This window comes from Moschus berezovskii, chromosome 2 (assembly GCF_049115385.1).
Source record: "Moschus berezovskii isolate FMDL1 chromosome 2, NW_MosBer_1.0, whole genome shotgun sequence".
Classification (NCBI taxonomy): domain Eukaryota; kingdom Metazoa; phylum Chordata; class Mammalia; order Artiodactyla; family Moschidae; genus Moschus; species Moschus berezovskii.
This window is the reverse complement of record NC_142461.1, coordinates 72537692-72561810: the sequence shown is the minus strand read 5'-3', so window position 1 is coordinate 72561810 and position 24119 is coordinate 72537692. Positions and strand designations below refer to the sequence as shown.

Genomic DNA, 24119 nt, shown 5'->3' with positions numbered 1-24119 from the left:
AAAACAGTGATACTGAATGAAGTAGTTTGCTTGAATATATAAGAGAGAATAGATCATTGCACCGAAGCAAGTATATAACATTTTAGGATAGACTGAAAATCACAGCTTGCTAATTTGGGAGTGTTCCCTGAGAATGTAATAAGTCTGTGAGCAAAGGAAAATCAGTAAACCTCATTTGTCTAGGCTTTTTAAAAAACCTTTCTGGTGTCAACTCCAAAATAGATTTCTTGAGAGAATGAGCTCCATCTTTTCTATAATCAAGGCAGGTTGCAACCAACTCCAAGTACTTTCCATGTTTGTAATTGTTCATGACAATGTGATCAACTAATCCCCAAGGAAATGGTTGTCACATGGCACTTGCTTAGGAAATAACCAGGGTAGCTGTTCAGTAAAATGTACTCAGGTGCTGCAGTAGAACTCTGACCACACAGGAAAAGGTTTGATTAGTCTTCAATTCCGTGACAGTACATATATCATGTACCTGCAGAGGCCCTCACCTCTCCCTGACAACCCCTTCTGGAAACTTTCTGAGCACCTACTTTGTAATATGGACTGTGCCAGGCTTATCACCAATGAGCTATGATTATATGAGGTCAGGATAGTTTTTTAAAAAATCACTTTTTTGATACAGCCAGCAGGTAGCCAGGAAAGTCATCAAGCCTCCTCTTTCCAGCTCTGGAGCTTATTCTCTTTTCACTTCATTCTTCTGAATATTTAGACTAATTTGGAACTCAAGGCATATTTGCTTAAGTCTGTCCTATACAATAATCTCTTTGGTCAGATATGTTAATAATACCAGGAGTTTTGGTTTACATATTAAAGCAATTAAAGATTTGTGAGATAGGATCTGTGAAGAAAAAAAAAAGTTGAGATACTTTATCTGGAGAAGAGAAGGCTGAGGATAAAATGATTTTGTGGCCCTTCCCAAACACTCCAAATCAGTGCTAATGCAGATTCTACCAACTTGAAAATTTATATTATCTGAAGCAGTGCTGGAAATAAGATTTTCCCTTTGCAGCTATTTTTGAAAATAATGTTACAATGTAAGGGAACAGTGTAAAACAAGTTTGAAAGAGTCAAGAAGAAGCCAATTATAAGAACAAATTGTTTCAAAGGAGAAAATCCTCACTGTTTTGTGTAAAGAATATAAGAAGTTACTGAATAATTGCAACTGTTCACTACAAGTGGTTCCCAGGAACTTGCCTTTGTGAGAACTTGGTTCTTGCACAACTCTGGGTGCTGATATTAAAGGCAATGCTGACACTCAGCTTGGCATCTGCATTCCTGAGGATGAGGCCTAGAGGAATGATGCCAGACCTGGGACCTCCAGCCCAGTGATGCTCTGAGGCAGTAGAGGGACTGAGGTGGATGCTGAAGCCTCATTGCCTGTGCTATCCTTCATCTTGGTCACTGACCTTTGCTCTGAGGGCTTGGAAGTATTAAGAAATCTGTCTTTAAAATATTCAGTTATTCTGAATGATCTTATCCCCCTGGCTATCTGAATTAATGAAGTCTGGCTGTAAGAGAAATATAGCTACACAGAAAAATGAAGTCAGCTGTTTTCTCTGGTTGCTGAAGTGAGAACAGAAAGCAGCAGTTTGGGGTTTCAAAAGGAAAAGTTCATATTCAACTTAATCTCAGGAAGAATTTTTGTAAAGATGAGAGCTGTTTTTCATCCACCTATTGTTTCTTGCACTCCATGTGAGCTGACTGTGTGTCAGGCACTGTGCTGAGCATGGGTGATGGAGAATAAACCAGACACTCTCTCAGCCTATAAATCTCATCATCTCTATCAGCATATAATTGCTTTCAGTGGAACATAGGTAGAGTCAGGAATGGGCTTCCTGTGAATTCTGAGGAGATGGGTAAAACCCAGTCTGCCCCCAGGATGCTAGTAGTCTAATAACACTTATTTTGAGAATTGCTGCCATTTTCTGAATGATAGCTATGTACCTGTTCCAGGCATTGTGCTATTGTTTATTATGTGCTGTGTTTCTAGTCCTCAGAGCACCTCTGTGATGGAGGTTATATAATCTAATTTTCAAATGAGGAAATTAAAGCCACCTGCTGGGGCACCTAATTCAGGAGCAGAGGACTTATGCTCACTGATGAGCTGAGTGGAGATTTTTCATTGCACATCCTAAGTTAACAGTTGAAAAGCCCCTGGTTGAAATGTTTCTCCAAAATGTCTTCTCACCACCATCGCACACAGAATGTCACCCTTCTTGGTTGCTCACCCCTAGCCCACTCATCCCCTCTCTCAGGAACAATAAATCCTTCTTTACTGATGTTCTGAGGCATACAGTATGCCTAACCCAAGTACTCTCAACATTCTTTCCAAAAAAGAAGGGCCTAGAGATCCTTCTATCAGCTGCTAACAGACTGCAAATCTGTTCGTAAGAGAAGGTCCCAAGTCCATAGTAAGGAAAAGATTCCCTACCATGCTGATGTGCCATGAATGGACCCCAGGTGTACTGAGATGTTGAGCCCTCAGGTCTCAGGTGGCCAGGGGTCCGGGAGCAGGTGGTATGTTCCTTGGTGAGTCATGTAATTCTTGTGTGTGCCAGGACTTTAAAAGAACTGGGAAGCGCTGCTGTAGGTCATCTCATGAAACATCTGGGGCTTGTTGGTGGTGATAATTGAGAAAACTTACCTTGGGAGATAGAAAACAAATGGGATGACAAGTTACCAGGGACAGAGAAGTCATTGATGACCTTGAGAGAATGAAACCTGCTGATCCACCTAGTGACCCAATCCTTAAACTCACTGGCAAGGCCCTTTTGGCAGCTATTTTCATAGACACAAATGTGAACTTAGACTTGTTGAGGTCAAGACTGAATCAACTCATTGTGGATGCAAAGCCAGTGTGTGCCTTTGAACTTTATTCTTCAATTCAGTTCAGTTCAGTCTCTCAGTCATGTCTGACTCTTTGCAACCCCATGGACTGCAGCACACCAGGCCTCCCTGTCCATCACCAACTCCTGGAGCTTACTCAGACTCGTGGCGATCAAGTCGGTGATGCCATCCAGCCATCTCATCCTCTGTCGTCAGCCATCTCATCCTCTGTCATCCCCTTCTCCTCCTGCCTTCAATCTTTCCCAGCATCAGGACCTTTTCAGATGAGTCAGTTTTTCACATCAGGTGGCCAAAGATTTGGAGTTTCAGCTTCAGCATCAGTCCTTCCAATGAATATTCAGGGCTGATTTCCTTTAGGATGGAATGGTTGGATTTCCTTCTGAACAAGGAACTCTCAAGAGTCTTCTCCAACACCACAGTTCAAAACATCAATACTTTGGCGCTCAGCTTTCTTTATAGACCAACTCTCACATCCATACATGACTACTGGAAAAGCCATAGCTTTGACTAGATGGGGCTTCCCTGGTGGCTCAGAGGTTAAAGCGTCTGCCTGCAATGCGGGAGACCTGGCTTCGATCCCTGGGTCGGAAAGATTCCCTGGAGAAGGAAATGGTAACCCACTCCAGTATTCTTGCCTGGAGAATCCCGTGGATGCAGGAGCCTAGTAGGCTACAGTCCACAGGGTCGCAAAGAGTCGGACACAACTGAGCGACTTCACTTTGACTAGATGGACCTTTGTTGGCAAAGAAATGTCTCTGCTTTTTAATATGCTGTCTAGGTTGTTCATAACTTTTCTTCCAAGGATCAAGGGTCTTTTAATTTCATGGCTGCAGCCACCGTCTGCAGTGACTTTTGGAGCCCAAGAAAATAAAGTCTGTCACTGTTTCTACTGTTTCCCCATCTATTTGCCATGTAGTGATGGGACCAGATGTCATGATCTTTATTCTTATCTTATTCAATTATTTTGTGAATTCTTATAATTCCCTGAGGTGGAAAAAAAACTGACTTAAAAAGTACAATATCTAACACTTTTTCAGGTTACAATATTTTTTTATGAACTGTGAGAAACTTATAGTGCCTTAAAGAAACTACATAAAGAAGGTGTCAGCATTTTCAGTATGAACTCTATTTCCAAAGGTTTTTGCATTCTGGAGAAATTTTGCTTGAGGGGGAACTTGGCATATGGTGTCTGAGTTCCTGACTGTCCATACCTCATTTCATAGGTACTTACAGTTTAGTCCTTCAAATTCACTACATTTGGCATCTGTAATTTTTAGAAATAAAAAGATGGCTTTAATAGCAGATGATTTCTGAGGTTAATGTCAATGCACACAGTTCTGAGAGAATGAGAAAACTCAGGAATACCAGAAGTTCTGTTTTATAGATTCTAACCAGGGCAGTGTTGTGGAGGGAGAGAAGGGAAAGAGGAATAATTTAAAGGGACAGATGTGAAAAAATGTTGGGTGTCCTCAGAAGGGCACGAGACTTAGCCTTCCTTTATCATCCTTCCTACCCCAGATTTCTCCCTGTCCTATTCCTTGCCTGGTGTTCCAGGCCAGGCAACATCAACAGGCTTTGATGTCTGGGGCCTTTCCCCAGAAAATCACTAGAAAGGTTGCCAAGAATCCTACTTTGCTTTTTGAGTTTGCATTTCAGGGGACTATATTAACCCATATAATGCCTACAGAATTCTTCAACCAAGCCACAAAAATATTGCCTTTGGAGGCAATGCCTATCACCAAGCCCAGAGAGGTAAGATTAAAAAAAAAACCACCCTGGCATGGAAGACTCCATATGCGATCCGAGAGGGTGCAGGAAGAGAGACTGAGTCACTGTGGTTCTCAGAAATGCCAACCACTGACTCCATTTTCAGGATGAGAAGCATAGGAGCCAGCTGGTATTCAGGGCCAGCACCAGTTCCAGAGGACAAGCTGGGCTCTCTGACCAGAAGTAGGGGCCATTCTGTGTGCTTTCAGCTCACAAAGCTGCCTCAGTGACTGTTGACTGAGCCATCGAGTGAACAGAACTCTAGAACTGTTAATTGTTAAATCCAGAACTGAAGCATCCTGAAGATGCTGGGAGGAAATTATTATGGCAGGCAGCCTGGGGCACCCAGGGACTGACACATCAAAGCTGTAACATTCCATGAATCTTTGATCCCCATCCCTAAAGAATGATCCACTTACTTCTGTGTGAGATTGAAATAATTTAGATAGTTAAAGTTGTTCCAAGTACAACATATGGACATGCTAAACATGAGGAGTGCCATATATCTAGGTTAGCATGAAGAAAGGACACCAAATTTTGAATAAGAAGATCTTTCTTTTCTGGCTGTGCATTTGCAAACAGCTGAGTATTTTTCTAAAAGTCTCTTTTGTAACAATTGAGTTTGCTTAATCGAGGAGAAAATGAGCAGAGAAGATAATGAATAATCTGGGAAGCTGAGTGAGAAGAAAACTGATCGGTTGGAGGCCCTGAAATGAATGGACCTAAAACTTAGCCCTCGTGGTTCTGGGAAAGATCTCAGACTATAGCTGTGTGATTCAGGGCTCCTGAAGTCCATGATGAATCTCTTGAGATCAGATGGCGTGTGAGATGGCTAAATGGCACCATGCTGGTCTGCACCTTCCTGCTAACTTTCACTTTGGAGACTGGATCCTCTCTTTTGATGGGGACTCCATCTTCCTGCTGCTGCTGCTAAGTCACTTCAGTCGTGTCCGACTCTGTGTGACCCCATAGACGGAAGCCCACCAGGCTCCCCCGTCCCTGGGATTCTCCAGGCAAGAACACTGGAGTGGATTGCCATTCCCTTCTCCAATGTGTGAAAGTGGAAAGTGAAAAGTGAAAGTGAAGTCGCTCAGTCGTGTCCGACACTTAGCGACCCCACGGACTGCAGCCTACCAGGCTCCTCCATCCATGGGATTTTCTAGGCAATAGTACTGGAGTGGCTTGCCATTGCCTTCTCCGCTCCATCTTCCTAAGAGCTTCTAAAACCAAGCTCCAAACTTAATAGAACCTATAAAAGTCAGCTCTGTACCCATCTCCACCCCCTATCTTTTCACCTTGGTATCTGGAAAATTCCAGAATTCTATTACTCAGAGCAAAGAGGTTTCGAGAGGGAGAGTGGGGGAATAGGCAGATCTGCTCTTCATATACTAATTGCTGTACATTCAGTGAGATTTGTAAGAAAAATCCTCAAAGATAAACTATATACTTATCATATATCTACTGAAATCTAATAAATATCCCTAGCATATTATCTATGTCATCATTCATTATTTCCTTCACTCCGCTATTGATGGTGTGCTAAATTTAAGAAATTCCACAATGAACGTATTTTTATTCTCACAAAAACTCATAAGGAACTTGAGACCTTGAGGGGTTAAGGATCTTCTGTGGCAAGTTCACACAATTAGCAGAGACCAGACTCCAAGCACCAGTGAAATGTTAGTTGTTGAGCCTCTTGGTACAAAGATCATGACGTATTCTATTACATTCCCCACCATGCTTAACACAGTGCTAAGATGTGCCCATTCCCCAGTCCTAGACTAAGATGGTAATATAAATTATACTAAGAATGTTTCATTCTAAGATTGTAATGTGAACAGGAGGGTTTTGGACCACAGGCAAATCTTGGAAGCTATCTCATTAGCTTAGATAAACTACACCTCATTTCAGGAATTAGCTATGTAATAATTTTTTTCAGATATTATATTTTTTCTTGGATAAAAAACGTTTTGAAGTTGAGATGTAACTAGCAGAATATGTTACATATATAGTGAAATCAGCTTGGTTTGTTTTGGCGAATAGTGGGATCCCTGGAAAGAAGAACTCCAAAGGGCACTGATGAGTTTTGCCATTGAGAAAGGTAGATGGAAAGACAGAAGGTGGCCCTGTAATCTTCTCAGTAAGACCTTAGATGGCCGTGGAGTCAAAGGAAGCCCACATGATAGGTGATGTATTTTGGGGGAATGCCCTTGTAGTATGTGAATTACTTGTCCTCACAGTCAAACTGAGAAGCCAGAGACTTAGTGTACTACTGGGTGGATGCTAATTCGTGGTAAAAGATGCACACTCTCCTTTGTTAGGACATCACTGCAGTTTGTTATGTGTACCCATTACTCTTATTTCAGTTAATAAATGTCACCCAATTGATTGAAGTCATATGGTTCTCAATTGAAACAAGAGTGAGGAAAAAAATAATTTTTGGCCTCTAATGATTGTTCTTTTTCTCTTACAACTCTAGAGAACAGTGCACATTGTGTATACACATGACTCTTGCTGCCAATGATGGCCAGTCTTCTAACTTCGTATTATGTTATGAGAATATTTCTGTGTTCAAATAAATGTCTGTTTCATGCCACTCATTAGAAATTTGCTACACCCTTAATAGTACTTCTTCCTTCTAGATATCCCCTTTCCTGCAGACCAGATCCAAACGCTCATGATCCTTTTCTCCTTTTATGTGAGCTGTCTGTAACCCTCACTGTGTTACTCTGTCTAGAAACAAACTGCCAGATGAGGACCCTGGACAGTGGGATTGGAACCTTCCCACTCCCAGACTCAGGAACTCGCGCAGTGGGACGGTACATACGCCAAGCAGACTCCCCTGAGGACACTGACCCCATCCTGTCTCTCCAACCAGCCCTTTGTGCAGCTTCTTCCATGAGAGCCCAGACACTTGAAAGAGAAGTGCCTTCCTCTGCAGATAGCCAGGGCTCTGCAGACAACACCATTGTTCACTCCACATCCGACCCCATCATGACTGCCAGAGGGATGCGACCTCTTCAAAGTCTCCTCCCCAAACCAGCCTCCTCAGGTACAGTGCTCCTTACCTTTCAGATGAGATTGTTTTCTCATCAAAGTCATGTACTTGCTGACAAAAATGGAAAACAGGCAGCAAAAAAGGTTCCCACCAGGTCAGTCAATGACCTCTACCCAGTAGAAGTGTATATACATGAAATCCCTTTATGTCCTCAACCAAAAAGTTATAAAGTGAAGTGAGGGCACTCATTCGTGACCGACTTTTTGCGACCCCATCCATGGAATGTAGCCTGCCAAGCGCTTCCATCCATGGGATTCTCCAGGCAAGAATACAGGGTTGCCATTGCCTTCTCCAGGGGATCTTCCCAACACAGGGATTGAACCCAGATCTCCCACACTGCAGGCAGACTCTTTACTGTCTGAGCCCCCAAAAGTTACAAAAGTAAGTACTGAACATCATCAACTCTTAGTATTATTTAAGGAGCCTAGGTTGCCCTAGTGGCAAATAATCCACCTGCCAATGTGGGAGACATAGGTTTGATCCCTGGGTTGGGAAGATCCCCTGGAGGAGGGCATGGCAACCCACTCCAGTATTCTTGCCTGGAGAACCACATGGACAGAGGAGCCTGGGGGGGCTGCGGTCCATGGGGTCGCAAAGAGACACAAACTGAAGCGACTTAACATGCACGTGCACACATAAAGGAAGCCAGCTGGTAAGCACAGGTCTATGGGTATATAAATTGGTACAGAAAAACCTATAAGACGTACACTTCAGATTTTATCTTTTAAATCTTAACTCTGAGTATAGACCAATCTGGGCCCAAGACATAAATTTAGCTGAAATGTTGTTTGCCCTCTAACCAGAAACATACGTCTTCTGACATATTCCTATCCTGTTCAAATGTATTTATATGTTGAACTATAAAAAATGTAGTTTGATATATTAGCAGTAGATTGTGCATTAATGACAGTGGAATGGAGGGAGCCTTCCTCCTGAGAAGAACTATCCTTCGCTACAGTCATTTGAAACAGGCTTTCATGATTAAAGACAGGACCAGGCTAAGGGTCAAAGTTTTTTCACTGTTCACTCAAGATTAAAAATATTTATTACAGTTCAGGATGACACTAAATAACTTGTAACTTGTATGGCCCATGTTGCATTTATGATGTGCATAAGCATATGAGCTAGAATTCTGAAAGCTTTCATTTATGATTTGATGATGAAAAAGCAACCACAAGTAGAGATTATACCAAGGGCTTCTGAGAAATTAGAAATGAAGACTTTTCATTAGACATCTTTGAATCAGTGTGATTGGGTATTTCCGTAGCTGAGTTCTTCCTCCACACAGTAATACTAAATGCTGTGAGTGTTTCATCACAAACTTCTACTCATCTCAAGCCAAGGCTACATTTTAAAAGGCCGGAATGCATATTATTTTTGAAGTAAATGCATTGTTAATTAATGACACAGCCTCCAGAGATTCAGGAGCGAAATCGTAGTTATAGATTATGTGCTCCATGCCTGACTAGCCACATGTGTGACCTCAATTCAGCAACTGGCTGCCGAGCAGACTCCATGATTAAACACTGTCATTATAACAAATTGAATAGAAACCGCAAGCCTTGAATTGCTTCATAGGAAGAGAATAGGAAGGAGATTGTTCTGATCTTGCTGCTAATATTCAGTGCTCCAGTTTTCTAAGGTTTGTGTCTTAATTAAATCATCATGAAGAATTGTAAAAAAAAAAAAAAAAAAGGTGGCATATGGTCGGTCAACACGACACAGGACATTTTTGTGCTGTCCATCCTGAAACTTCCTGCCCATCTTAGGATGTTGTCACCATGCGTCAGAGGCAAGGCCTGCTTTCCAAGACTTCTCTCTCTTCTGTGACCACTGATTACTCATCTTAAAAATTAAGGAACAGAAAACTAGATGGAACAAAAGGAAGGTAGTTTCATGCAGTCACTTCTGGTTAAAATCGGCATTGGAATTGGTTATTTTCTTATCCCATATCAAAAATGGAAGTAAGTGTACAGATCTCCCATTGCTGATGAAAATACAATTGCTTTGCTTCTGCTCACAAGCACAGTGCTACTGAGAGGCTCTCACAGCGTGTCCTATTGATAATCATTGAGGCTGGAGCAATAATAACAGCAATTCTCCATTCCAACATGAGGAAGAACTACACTGTGCAGGTTAATCCGCTGTTATGGGTTATGGAGGAACTTTAATCGTTCTCTGCTAACTGCACCCTGGCTACTCAAAATCTAATCCCTGGGCCAGGGGTAGCCCCTGGGAGCTTATCAGAAATGCCTGTTCTCAGACCCCACTCCAGACCACAGAATCAGGATCAGAATCTGAAGTGTTACAAAAGCTCTGGAGGCGTATACACATGTGAGTTTGCACAGGACTGCCCAGCGAGATCTTTAAGGGCCTCGGAGCAATTTCCCAAACCACCTATTTCAAAATGATCTTCATCAGGTTGCTAGGAAAATCAGGGCTACCTAATCAACAATGTTTGGGAAAAGCTGCAAATTCAAATCCTCCCTTTGGAAATCATGACTGTCCCCATCAGCACAATGAAGACTCTGAGAAGTTCTCCAAAAATGAAACCCGTTTGTTCGTTGTCTGTTAACACATGCATATGGAATCTAGAGAGTTGGTACCAATGAACCCATTTGCAGGACAGCAGTGGAGATGCACACATAGAGAACAGGCTTGTGGACACAATGGAGGAAGGAGAGCGTAGGACGAATTGAGAGAACAGTATGGAAACATATATTACCATATGTAAAACAGATAACAAGTGGGACTTTGCTGTGTGACACAGGGGGCTCAACCCAGTGCTCTGTGACAACCTAAAGGGATGGGATGAGGCAGGAGATGGGAGAGGGATTCAGGAAGGAGGGGACATATGTATGCCTGTGGCTGATTCATGTTGATGTATGGCAGAAACCACCACAATATATGAAGCAATTATCCTCCAATTTAAAAAAAAATCATTTTTTTTTCCTAAAAGAAGAAATCTATTTGTTATTTGATGTATTAATATAACACTACCTGAAGAATGATCAGTGTTTCCCAAGCAGTTTGCCCACTAAATGCTTTCTAACATGGAAAGTCTATCAACATCTTGTTTAAAAGTGGTCCAAGGGCAGTTTGCCTTTGGGTCTCCAAGACTGAACATCCTCTAACGATGCATACAATTATGCAGACGTTTCTGTTAGCAAGACTTGCAGGGGACAGAATGTTGGCAAACCAAGCTTTTGCCATATTTGGACCTTTTTTATTATTTCTGTATGCCCTCCCCTCCTCCCTAAACTTGTAAAGAGTTGAAGAAAGCCGATTGTGATTTCATATACATTTCCTCATTTAGGAAAAATCAATTCCCAAATGCAGAGTGAAGCCGAGCCAAGGTCTCAAAATTGTTCATCATTCGAATATGTCGAAAATACAATGGCGAGCAAGCCACTTCCAGGCTGGGAGGGTGATGGCGCTGCTGCAGAGACCCAGGTAAGGACAGATCGCCAGGAGGGCACCCTTTGTCTGCTGGGCCTGAGTGTGAAAAATGACCTTCTTAACCACTTCTGTGGTAGAGTTAATGTTAAATCAAATTTGCTGTGGTTCAGTGAAGAATGACCAAGGCCCACGGCTCTCCTTTTTTCCTGAATCATTAGATAACACTGTGTTTTGTAACTCAATTGCTTCTGCCCATCTGCACCCGGACTCTCGAGGTAAGGATCCTCTGCCCTGATGAGACGTTGTGGGACGGTCATTCACTCTCCCAAACCGTAACAGCACCACTTAGAATTCATGATTATTTTTTTATTATCTTATCAGTTACATTAACTTTACCTTGCACCTATGAGACAGGTATAGCAGGCGTGATTATATTCCCTTTAGGAATTAAGAAACTGAGGCCTGGAGTGGTCAAATGACTTGCTGGGGTCAGTGAGACATGTGTTTCTTCAATCCCTGTCATTTTCGCAGTCCTTCATCCTTCATCCTCTCTGAGATGGCACACAAACAGGCCTCCTGGCATGTGATTGGACCTGGGGAGGAGCTCAGGGCTCAGAGACTCTCGGGTCTTCTCCAGGAGCTACATGGTATTTCCTCCTCAGCACCCTCCTGAGGAGGGTTACCTCTTCCAACTCATTACCTGGGTCATATTCAGCCTGTACACAATTTCTTACCTTGTCCTTGGGCTGGCCCACTTTGGGGTCTTTGGTGGTGCCTGCACACAGTGAGAAGAGTGGGTGGAAGGACAGAAGAGTCAATCGCCAGAGCTTCCTGGCCCTTCCTTGACCCTTCCTGCTTCTGCCACCGCGGCTCTCCCACTCCTGGCACTAGGAGGCCCCGTTACTATTTCTACTAGGGTTTCTACCCCACCATGATGAGCAAATATCAGACTAGCCCACATCAGAGATCCCACATAGCCAGTGTGGTGGAGCCTTCTTTCAGCCTTTAACACCTCAGTATGGAAATGGGAACCTGGACAAGTAGGGGAAGTGATCCCCTGGGCCCATAGCCTCAATGTAGAACAGAGGACACCAGCTCCAGAGATGCTGGACCGTGGTCAGGGTCCAAGGGAAAGTTACTGTGGCACTAGGATTAGAGCTCAGCCCTCTGAGTTCCATGGCCAGCACTCAGAACAGGGGTCTAAAAGGCAAAGGAGTAAACAAGTGTATTTTGTCATGCTTTAGTCAGACACAGGAATGTTAGACTTTTCTAAGCTTTCTCTAAAGCAGTGGCTGCCACATGTGAGCAGACATCAGAATCACGTGGAGGGCTTCACATCTTGCTGCCTGCCTCATGCACCCAGAGTCCAGTTTGGTATAGATGGGGTGAGATCCAAACACTTCTAATCAATTCCCAGGTGATGCTGATGCTGCTGGTCCTCAGAACACATTTTGAGAAACAGTGCTTCAAGGACTCTGTGCTTGCTTTCTGGAACTAAAAAATTTATAAAACTCTAAAAGACACTCAGACTTGGAGGGGAAACAGTCAGAAACAACAGGTAGTGATAGTGGCAAAGGGTTCAAGCAGTTCCAAGAAAGAAAACAAAAGCAAAAAAAAAAAAAAGAGGGGTGTCATTCAGTGCTGGCAGGAGGGAGCCTCTATGAATATTCATATCCCCAACACACACACTCCTCTCTGGGGTTCCTTCCTCATCATCCTTCACCAGCTCAGTCCATTGGAAATCCTGCATGGTCTTATAAGAGTCATCACTGGGGCTTGGAACTCATAACTCTGCTTCTAGGGAGGGAAAGTGTGAAGTGTGGGTGAGCTCTATATTTCTAGTTCCAAGTACAGTGGTTGGTTCCATTCATGTCTCTTGAATAGAGGGATGAAAATGCTTTTCATCATACCCAGCTTCCTGCCGGAACTCTAGACACAGGCCTCCCTTGGAGCCATTGCTGTAGACCTGTCATCCTTCATAAGTGTCATCCTTGCTAGACCACCGATATCTACTGGATTGAGCTCTGTACCCCCAGAACCTAGGACACCACTTAACCTAGAGTAGGTACTGAGATGAATAGCACAGAATCTTTGGAATGGGTGGATGATTAAATGAATGAAGGAATAAGGGAAATGAGTAATTGCTTGGATTCATAACCCTTGATAAAGGAGCTTACATCCTAAAATATGTTTTTATCATTTCTGACCAAATGGCACCCTCCCAAACAGATTTAACTTTAGAGACACATCCCACACTTCTGTGCGTAAATCACCTGGGGTGGGTGTAGAATGATCGGTCCTAAGAGGGCAGTCTGCAAATGTAAAAGAAAGCCCCAAATGCTCTTGATTCTACACAAAGGGGTTGAGGTCTTAGATACCAGTATTCTGCTCATGTGCATAGTGTGAAAAACCATCTATCCAGTTTCAACAGCCTCAGCAGTTCCTAAACTTGGCTTTAGAGCCATACCTGTGACATCCTCGTGGGTCATGTCGTATGTTCATGTGAGCAAGAGAGGAGTCCGAGTCCCTTGACCTGTGAACTGTTAGTAGATTCAGTGATTACGTATAACCCTATAGAGCCAGCAATTGTGTACTTTCCTAAAGGCTTTTAGTCTTTCAGGGACTGGAATAAAATTATGTATTGGGCAAACATGTATTCTTTTGTTCCCAAGGTTGATTATCATCATACTCTCTGATACTTGAAAGCTAGTGGTGAGATCAGCTAGATAAATAAGCCATTAGGCTTGGGACAGCAACTCTAATGGGCACTTGAGAAAAATAAGATGCCATAAAATACTGTACAAAATGCAGAAGGGGTAACTGTGGGGACTGTCCCATACCCGGACAGTGGCAGCGTACAGCTTCATCAGCGCATCCCATTTCTGCAGCTCTGATAACCTAATAGAAGGCACCAGTTCCATGTGAGACAGATCAGCGAACCAGGCAGTGAGGGTGGGGTGACGGGGATAGAATTCTGTGCACAGACCAACAGGCAGATATGAACATCTTCGCGGGATGCACTGTCCATTTTGACTTGCGTGAATAATCATAACAGTCTCATATTACTCATTTAGGACAAGGTACCCAGAATGTGTGCATACTCTGCCAGCGGTGGCAGTGATAGTAACAGTGACCCGGACTATGGAAATAATGGTTTTGGAGCTGGAAGGGGCAAGTTAGTGAAAGCAATGAAGAGCACCACCTCAGGTAACACCCGAACCAGGCCCCCAGGAAATTCGGGGCGCCTCTCTCTTGGGTAGCCTTCGATCATGTCTTTCACCAGGCTCTGTTTCAACCTCACTTAGATCTTACATCTTAGTTCCACGTCTCTCCTGAGATCTAATTTCCTGGTACTTACGGAAGATTGTCTACGCGCACCAATTTGTTTTCTGGTATTATCTTAATGACATTGCAGTGCAGTCTGAAAGGATTTTGTTTCCAAATCTGGTGTCTCCCAAAAAGTCTCCAATGGAGTTATCTTTGTAATGAAGGGATAGCTATAAAGATAACTTTGTTCTTAATTACATACTTTGGCAAGTTAAATCACCCCATGAGTTATGGATGGGGTGTTCCAGGCTCTCTGCTCATATCATGCTCTGTAACTCTGGACCTGTTACCCATTATGAGCAGGTCTGTTTACTAGGCTCAAACTCCATCACATTATTTTTATTTGAAAGAGAATTGGCACTAGAAAAGCCTTCATCCCGAGGCATTTAAAAATATATATAGTCAGATGGCATTTCCTTACAGATACAAGAGGACAGATGACCCCTAACGCAGAGTATGAATCAGGATCTGCTTTTCTCCTGATCCACTCTGGATTATCAGAAATACTTTAATGAATCAATGGAGAATCATTCTTTCTATACTAATCAACTTTTATCAAATATTAATTTGGCAATTATCTGTTGTAACCATGACTGTCCTTTTTAAAATAAGTCTGGTATGTTACTTTTGAAAAAAAGAAATTAACTAGTAATTATGTGTGTTACCAGTTTTCCATTTGTCTTGGCATTTGTGACATGTGGGGTAAGATGGGCGTGTGAGAATAGTCATTAATCTGAGCCTCCTTTTTGTTCCTTGCATTCTACAAGTCACCAGAGAGGCAGGACCAATGGGTGGATCCTGCAAAGACTTACCAAAAGGAAAGTGGCTATTACCCCTGGTATTTTAGTTAGGCTATTGTCCTTGTAAGCTCTCAGGGGTCTGTCAGTGTCCCTTGGTTGTAACAGTTAAAGGGAAGGGGAATTAATCATCAAGGGTCCTTCTCCATGAAGACGCTGAAGGCCAGGCCAACTGCTAGTCTAGCTCCTCCCTTGCGCTTAGCATGGATCCACCTCACCTCACTGACACTTAACTCTTCTTCCTGGCTCTAATTTCATACATTTGTTGAACAAATACTTATTAAAGGCCTCCTCTGGGCCAGCTTTCTGGCAGTGAAGGAATGAACAAAGATCTCTGCCAGGCAGTAAGAGATAGGTATTTGTTTAGTTGCTGAGTTGTTTCTGACTCTTTGCCACCCCATAGACTGTAACCTGCCAGGTTCTTCTATCCATGGAATTTTCCAGGCAAGAATACTGGAGTGAGTTGCCATTTCCTACTCCAGGGGACCTTCCCAATGCAGGGATCAAACCAGTGTCTCTTGCATCTCCTTGTTGGAATAAACTAGTAAATGAATATATTTTGTTGAAAGGAGATATGGAAGAGACAAGTAAAGCAGGATAGGATATGGAAGAACAGGACTGCTCAGGAGTGGTGGTTGGTGGGACCAGAGGGGGAGGAGGGGGCTCAGATGTTAAAATTTCAATAGAACAGTCTGAACAAGGCTCACTGTTGTTGTGTTAATTACTCAGTCATGTCTGACTCTTTGCAACCCCATGGACTGGAGCCCTCCAGGCTCCTCTGTCCATGGGATTCTCCAGGCAAAAGTACTTGAATGGGTTGCCATTTCCTTCTCCAGAGGATCTTCCTGACCCTAGGATCAAACCTGGGTCTCCTGCATTTCAGGCAGATTCTTTACCAAATGAGCCACCAGGGAAGCCCAGGGCTCACTAAGAAGGTGGTATTTGAGCAGATATGTGAGGGAGGAGAGCGTGAGCCTGGAAGACACCTTGGGGAAGCACATTCTTAGCCAGGGAACAATCAGTGCAGATACCTTGATGCCGGGGTGGCTAGTGTGGCTGTGGCAGAAGGAGAATGTTGGAAGACTAGGAGATGAGGTCAGATAAATGGAGAAGGAGTCAGAGCTCTTGGAAGGCCTTGCTCACCTTTCTGAGGACTTTGCTTCTCCCCTGAAAGCCATCCATGGGGGCCTTTGGGCAATGTGAACGGAGCAGTGGCATGATCTGAGATGCTTTCTAAGGACCACTCCAGCTGCTATTTTGAGAAGACTGAAGAAGCCAGGTCGACTAGAAGGCCATTATACTTATCCAAGCAAGATGTGTTACTGGCTGAGTCCAAGGTGGTCCCTGTGAAGGAGTGGGCAGCATGGGCTAGTAATAGGACTGTCTGTAGTGAAGAGCATGTTCTGTATCAGCTCTGTCTAGTACCATGGCCATTACCCACACAGGACTCAGGAGTTCTTGCAGTGTGACTAGTGTGAGAATAGAACTGGATTTTTTAATTTCATTTTTGTCATAGTATCTCTAAGAGTTCCATTTTCCTCTATTTTGTTTTTATTTTAATTAACTTTAAATATTAATAGCCAACTTTGGGACACTGTACAACCCAAGGGGTGACAATGGTCTCATTCCAGTTCTAATTAAAAATACAACATGAGTCACTGATAGATTGGAGGTGGAGTGAAAGAAGAAGCAGCGTCAAGGGTGGCTCCCAGGTTGGGATCCTAGAAAGGACAGCCCTCTGCCCACTGAAATGAGGAGACTGAGGTTGCGGCTTGAGGAAGCTGATCAGTTCAGTTCAGTTCAGTTCAGTCGTTCAGTCGTGTCCGACTCTTTGCGACCCCGTGAACCACAGGACGCCAGACCTCCCTGTCCATCACCAACTCCCGGAGTTCACTCAAACTCATGTCCATCGAGTCGGTGATGCCATCCAGCCATCTCATTCTCTGTCATCCCCGTCTCCTCCCGCCCCCAATCCCTCCCAGCATCAGAGTCTTTTCCAGTGAGTCAACTCGTCACATGAGGTGGCCAAAGTATTGGAGTTTCAGCTTTAGCATCAGTCCTTCCAATGAACACCGAGGATTGATCTCCTTTAGAAATGATCGGAAGTTGATCCTAAGTTCAAGGTGCCCATCAAGCAAGCAGAAGTGTGAGTATGTTGCCCACCAAGATTCTTGGCCTCGTTCATCAACAGAAATTGATCAGAGGTCAGATAAGATATTCAGGCAAGGCTTTATTAGGGTTCCTGCTGGGGAGTGAAAACAAACACAAGGTTCCCTTCCTCACTCCCCAAGGAAAGGGGGCAAGCTTGTTCCTTACATGGGGTGAGGGTAGAGGTGTGTCCAGGAGTTGAGCCAGAGGGATGGCTTGGGTGCTTTGCCCACCTCTTAGATTGTGTTGTGTGCAGAGGCATGCACAGTACCCTGCTTTTGCTCCAGGCCCTTTGTAAGTGGCAGTGGGGCTTCTTGGTCTCTATCTTGTGTTTCGGAATCTGTCCCTAAGTGCATACACGTGCAGTTATTTTTAGTCCCTTATAGTTTCTCTGTCTTTGTTGCTCGAGGAGAGGTAGCCCAGGTGAAAGCATTGCAGCACTGCAGCAACGGGCCCCAGGTGCCAGGCCTCTCAGATAGATGGTGGGCTGTGTGAGTCTGGAGTTGGGCAGGTCAAGTCCAGTCTGGAGAGGTAATTGGATGTCAGTGTACCGACAGAATCTAAGGTCCTGGGTCCCGCTGAGATCAGGAGGGGGCCAGAGAGGAGAAGAGGAAAAACCAACAAAGGAGACGGGGCAGGAGCCAGCAGTGAGCAAAGAGGCGCGTGTGGCATTCCTGAGCTGAGTGGAGAGAATGAAGGAAGAATACCACGGTTCAATATGCTACTTGCTGAAAAGGACACAGGCTTCATATTGAGACCTGTCTCTTACTCTGGCAGAGGGGTTCTGGGGGTTGGAAGTGGGGATGGGGGAGGGATGGTCTAAAGGCAGTTTGAAAACATCTTCAAAAAGGAAACAAGATTAAGACAAATTGATTCAGAATGAGGATGACATACCTGAATATGAAAGAAATCACTTTAGGGTCCAGAGTTTTAACCTAGCTTGTTTAAGTGAGGTGTGCAAAGCAATACAGAATACACATTAGGTGATGGCTATGGATCTTGGTGGACAGAGAACTTGCTCCTTTAACTTTTTTTCTTTTTTTTTTTCTACTTCACTGCACAATGAAGCGAGTCTCAGCCTCAGTTTTTTTTTGTTTTTTTTTTCTCTATCCTCATCGTGCTCATCCTCTTTCCTCCAACCAGAACAAATCCCTATTTGAGAGGTTTCTTTCACTCTATTGCTATAGCCTCTGGGCACATTGGTGCTTCTTGGGAATGAGATGCAGAGTAACTCTGGAAGCAGCACAGCCAGCACAAAGATCAGTCCCTCTCGCCAGGCATCTGCCTCTGCCTGTAAAATGGGACTTGTTGCTAGAGCTCTGTCATCTGTCCACCCTGACCGATCCAGCCACCCCCAGCCCCGGCTGATGTCAGTGCTGCCAGAAAGAGAAAATGTGTCCAGACAGCTGGTGTGGCTCTGGGTGTGTGCTGGTTTCCTGCAGGCCTGGAAAGGGGCGTTTAGGGTTGCTGCAGCACCACTCACTTTTTGGATGTTGGCAAAGTTGATAAGAAGATTGAAACAAGAGAAAAAACACGGAAAGGAGTGCATGCCTTACGTCGGTGGTAGAGATTTTCTTCCCTTTGGAGTCACAATTTTGTCTTGCTTTTATCTCCTTTGTCTGCAAGGGGAGATTACCCTTCCCCCACTCCTCCCCCATGAGCTGGTTCACTCTGTCAGTAATAAGGTTTGTAATAGAGATTCCCAACCCATAGGATGGAATTTTCCATATCTTAAAGCCGTAGTGGAAGTTGTCCCAGAGAGTTGGCCTTTCTCAAACACACCATCTCTCCCTGGTCCACTGAAATATCCCTCAGGCAGAGAAGGGTACCTGCCAGTGGCCATCTGTCCCCCAGGGCTTCTAGAAAATGGGCACTCAGTGGCCTCTACCTCTTATGCAAAAGAGGCCTACTTTCTAAAACCCTGCCTATGGGCTCATAAAGGACTCAAGTAAATACACGTCTTTACTTTCAAAGTTGGTTTCTGTAGCATGGCTTTGAAATATGTGTAGAAAGCCCAGGCTGTTAGTGGAGACGCAGCAGCAGAAGCAGGAACCCGGAGCTGGGTAGGTGGCACAGTGGGTGAGGGCGTGGGCACAGCAAGTTTGTGGCTTTGTTTCCATGGAGCTCTCCGTTCTAAATTGCCATGTTGGGCATAACAAACACTCCTACCCGCTTCCTGCAGGTAGGACCTGGGAGAAGGCAGGAAGGAGCCAGGGACAGAAGTAGGGAGGTGAAGGACAGAGAGCAGACCAGGGCCAGAATGTAAAGTAGGGACGGCCCCACAGAGGCGCAGCAGGGAACCCCAGTCTCTGAGGAGGAGCGAGGAGGAGTCTCACACCTGGCTGAGCATCCTGGATCGCACACCTGAGACAGCACTTTCTCTAAGACCCCTCCACTAAGCTTTGGATTCATCCATCTGGCTGCCCACCACCATCACCCACCCTGCCAGGTATCTCAAGGGCAAAAGTCCAAGCCGAGACCTCTCTTTTTCACTGTAGAAATGTCTGTGTCCCTGACTCTGTCTTTGCTGATGGTCTCACCATGCTTTTAGTACAAACTATGGAGCTGGAAGTTTTCCTAGACTCTTCCTTCTCTTGCCTCCACCTCCTGGCAGTCCGAAGGTTCTGCTGGCTTCTTGCTGAGCTGCTCCTCAAACCTCCCCATTCTCTAGCCTTTCCACTGCGGCCCCAGTTAGGGCCTTCACTTGGTCAGCATGCCCACTGCCTCCTTGCACCCCTCCCCACTCAACTCCCTGCCTGTGCCGTTCATGCTGCCACAAAGCAGAAAATCCCATCGTATTCTTCCTTTGCTTAAAAGCTTTCTTATTCACAGACAAAATCCAGTCTCCTCCACTTGCAAGATTCACAAAGCCCACTTTGGCCTTGCCTCTCTGACTTCATCTTTCTCCATTTCCTGCCTTAAACTTTGTTGTTGTTGTTCAATCGCTAAGTTGTGTTCAACTCTTTTCGTCCCCGTCGACTGCAGCATGCCAGGCATCCCTGTCCTTCGCTATCTCCCTGAGTTTGCTCAAATTCATGTCCATTGAGTCAGTGATGCCATCCAAACATCCTATCCTCTGTCACCCTCTTCTCCTGCCCTCAATCTTTCCCAGCATCTGCGTCTTTTCCAATGAATCGGCTTTTTGCATCAGATTGCCAAAGTATTGGGAGAAGGAAATGGCAACCTACTCCAATATTCTTGCCTGGAGAATCCCGTGGACAGTGGAGCCTGAAGGCTTGCTCTCCATAGGGTCGCATAGAGTCAGACACAACTGAAGTGACTTAGCATGCATGAATGCATTGGAGAAAGAAATGGCAACCCACTCCAATATTCTTGCCTGGAGAATCCCAGGGACAGAACCCTGGTGGGCTGCCATCTGTGGGGTCACACAAAGTCGAACACGACTGAAGCGACTTAGCAGCAGCAGCAGCCAAAGTATTAGAGCTTCAGCATCAGTCCTTCTAATGAATTTTCAGGGTTGATTTCCTTTTATATTGACTGGTTTGATCTCCTTGCTGTCCACGGGACTCTCAGGAGTCTTCTCCAGCACCACAGTTTGAAAGCATCAATTCTTCAGCACTCTAGGCATCATTGAAAGGCTTGTTCTGTCCTGAACACATGATGCACTTGGGGGCTTCCGTGCCTTTGCTCTAGTGGTCTTGCTTCCTGGAATGGCTTTTACTCCAACACCCTTCCATTCTAACCTTTATGCAACTCCTACTTTGTCTTTAAGATTGAGAGTTCAGACTTTACCTCCTCCAGGAAGTCTTCCCATTGCTCCTCCATCAGCCATGCCCAAGTTACTCTTACTTGTCTGTTCTCCTGCCCTACCCTATATTTATTTGTGCCCCTTGCCCCTTGAGATTATATTATTTCTTTGCATATTCAGGTGTCTCATTAGTGCTGAGATTGCTTCTTACTCATGTTCTGCACTTAGCACAGGGCCTGGTACAACATAAGTGCTGAGTAAATGTTAGCTTCCTGAGTATTGAATTAAGATGCAGCACAGGACTGGTTAAGGCCTTGTTAGCGCCTCATGCAACATCCATCATCCATTTGGGCCTTTCTTTGTACCAGAGAAAGAATGACTCAGAGCAGCTACCTACAGAGGGAAATTCAATAAGAACATTTCTCCTTCTCTGGCGGTTATGCTAGAGAAATCGGTGAATCCATTTTTCCAATTTTTCTCAAAGGTGTAGATGTACTTTAGCTTCCTCTTCCATGATGATTCTTCATGGGGACTGTTGGAGGCATATCAGACTCCTCTGTTTTGTTTTGTTTCTTTTAAATGGTTGCCTGTCCCCTGGCTTGATTTTCATAATCTCTGCCCCAGTGTGGGAGTTACTGTCACAGAGAGTCCCCTCTTTCTGATGAAACTGCACCACACCCTTGAGACCTGAAAGAGACATGTAATGGTTGAGAACCTTCAATCTCGGGATATTTGTTCTGTGAAAATCTCCAAGTTGCACTAGTTAGTGGATAAACACTATTGACAGAAAGAATAGAAATAAAGAAGAGAGTTGAAACAAGTTAATATGGTTTATTCAGCTCTTAATCTGTATCCAGACCAGTGCTGGAAACTGGGGATTGAGGGCAGGTTAGTGACACAGCCCTGCTCCCTCAGTGCTTCTAATCAGACCTACAGACTCAAAACATCAGCTGAAATAGGAGCTGGTCAAGAACCCTAAACCGTTGTGTTCTGCTGCCTAAGGCCATGCTGTTGGCTCCTCAGGGTAAGGAACCAGAATTTCATTTCCTTTTAGTTTTTCACAAATTGACTTCCCACTAGGGTCTATAGATCACAGGGTCCTAAACTTACTTTCAGGAGCTCTCCCTCCCACCTCAGGCCCCACAGTCTCAAATACACAAATCAGGTCCACTGAGCAAAGCTTCAGAACCATGGTCCCACAGCCCCCAATGATGTTCCCCTAATCAAGCCCCAATTCCCTGAACAAAAAGTACATTTTATTCATTTCAAGGTGATTGCATTCAACAAATTACAAAGAGTCAGGGCAGTTGAGTTAAAAACAGTTGGTTTTGCAGTAATTAGAAAAACACAAGGACATGATGACTATGGACCAATATTAAAAGAGACGGTGAAGGATAATAGCTCCAGTTCCTGGTTAATTCCTCAGCTTGAATATTTCGAGATTCACAACTAATTATGCAGAGATGATGAATTTTAAAGACGCTGCCACCCTGTCTTGCCAAGGCCAAGGACTTTGGCTATTAATAGAGCAATCAGATTTTGCTATATTGTAGAGAATTCACGCAAAGTTGCATCTATTTTAAAGCATTCATCTGGCACCTGACTTAAAGATGACAAATCATTGTAATGTGCAAAATCAGCATTGGGTTAAACTAAATCCAAACTCATTATAATCATTCTAAGTTCCCCCAGGAGAAATCTTTTGTTTGAAATGGACACCACAGGTAAGAGCTATCTTTAGTCTTCCTGGATCTTCTGTCTTATTTAGATCATTTTAAAGATTGGCTTTATATTTGACAAACCCATCCTGACCCTAGGGGAACACATGCAATAAAAGACGAGGGACTTGTATCCTAGCATTAAGCTTTCCTGGATGACAAATGGTAACTCTTGACCATGTCAAGCAGGCTGTTCTTAGACCCTTACCAGAACCAGGGTCTCAGATTTCTCTCTGTCACCATTTATCCACCACGGCCCTTTCATCTGTTACGATTGGGTTTGCAGTCTGCTGAAGTATTTTTTTTTTTTTTTTAGTGGAGAAAAGTGTCATGCACAATAACAAAACAAAACAAAAAACCCCACTAGCTTCTAAAAACCACGTGGTCAGAAGCTAACCATCAGAAAGAACCCACTGTGTCCTCAGACAGGCTTGAAAAGGAAGGCTGCGATGTGACTTGCATTTAATTATTAAAGCTGCATATTGTGAGGCCCTTAAGAAAGCAAATGTCACGATGGACAGAATGAGTTTACCCTCCTGTCGAAAGAGCAGTGTGCCGTGGCAAAGCCGTCGCTCAATTAAATTGGACTGCGGGATACAGAGGAGATGGAGACCAAGTCTGGGGACCCTAATGAGACATTTTGGAGGGAAGAGATACCAACCCCCAGAGTTTGTCACTCTGTGATGGATGTCCTCCCCTCCCCCCACCACCATTATCGCAGTGCCCCCCAGCACTACCCATTACAGCCCCAAACATTTAAACAGGAGCTTGCAGAGTGGAATTTCAAAGTGCAAAGCAACTCCCTGCTTGTTGTGGAATAGGTGGGGGGAGCAAATGATATAGAATGCTGAGCAAAATAGCAATCTTTTGCTGCCAGGACTGAAAGAAAGCTGGGCAATGGATCTAAATAAATAAGCCATGAATTGGATGCATTTCATCTGTGAAAATGTGTGCATCCCCTCAGTCTCTTGCAGGGGGAGCAGAAGGAAGTGGAGTCTGGTAAACCTCCAAAGCCTCTTGCCACCCTGCAGCCCCAGAAGAGTGTCTGGGGTGACTTTTGTGTAGAGCTTACACAGAATCCGAGGAATACCTCCACTGTTCATACCGGGTCATCTAGCCCAGTAGCTCTCAAACGGGGTGATTTTGACACCCAGGGGACATTTGACAATGTCTGGAGACACTGTCAGTTCAGTTCAGTTCAGTTCAGTCACTCAGTCGTGACCGATTCTCTGCGACCCCATGTATCACAGCATGCCAGGCCTCCCTGTCCATCATCAGCTCCCGGAGTGGACTGTCACAACTCACAGGTGGGGAAAGCTTGCTGTCTGGTGCATGGAGCA

The 24119-nt window shown here is 44.4% G+C and overlaps 1 protein-coding gene across 7 annotated transcripts in view; it reads left to right on the top strand.

Annotated features, from left to right (window-relative positions):
- NCKAP5 (NCK associated protein 5) overlaps positions 1–24119 on the top strand; it is a 1221671-nt gene that overhangs the window by 1134020 nt on the left and 63532 nt on the right. For all 7 annotated transcript variants that reach the window (XM_088828978.1, XM_088828971.1, XM_088828976.1 and 4 more), the window contains 2 exons: positions 7361–7675; positions 10998–11134. In XM_088828978.1, the coding sequence (XP_088685104.1) occupies positions 7361–7675; positions 10998–11134 (452 nt within the window). The remainder of the gene's footprint in view (positions 1–7360; positions 7676–10997; positions 11135–24119) is intronic.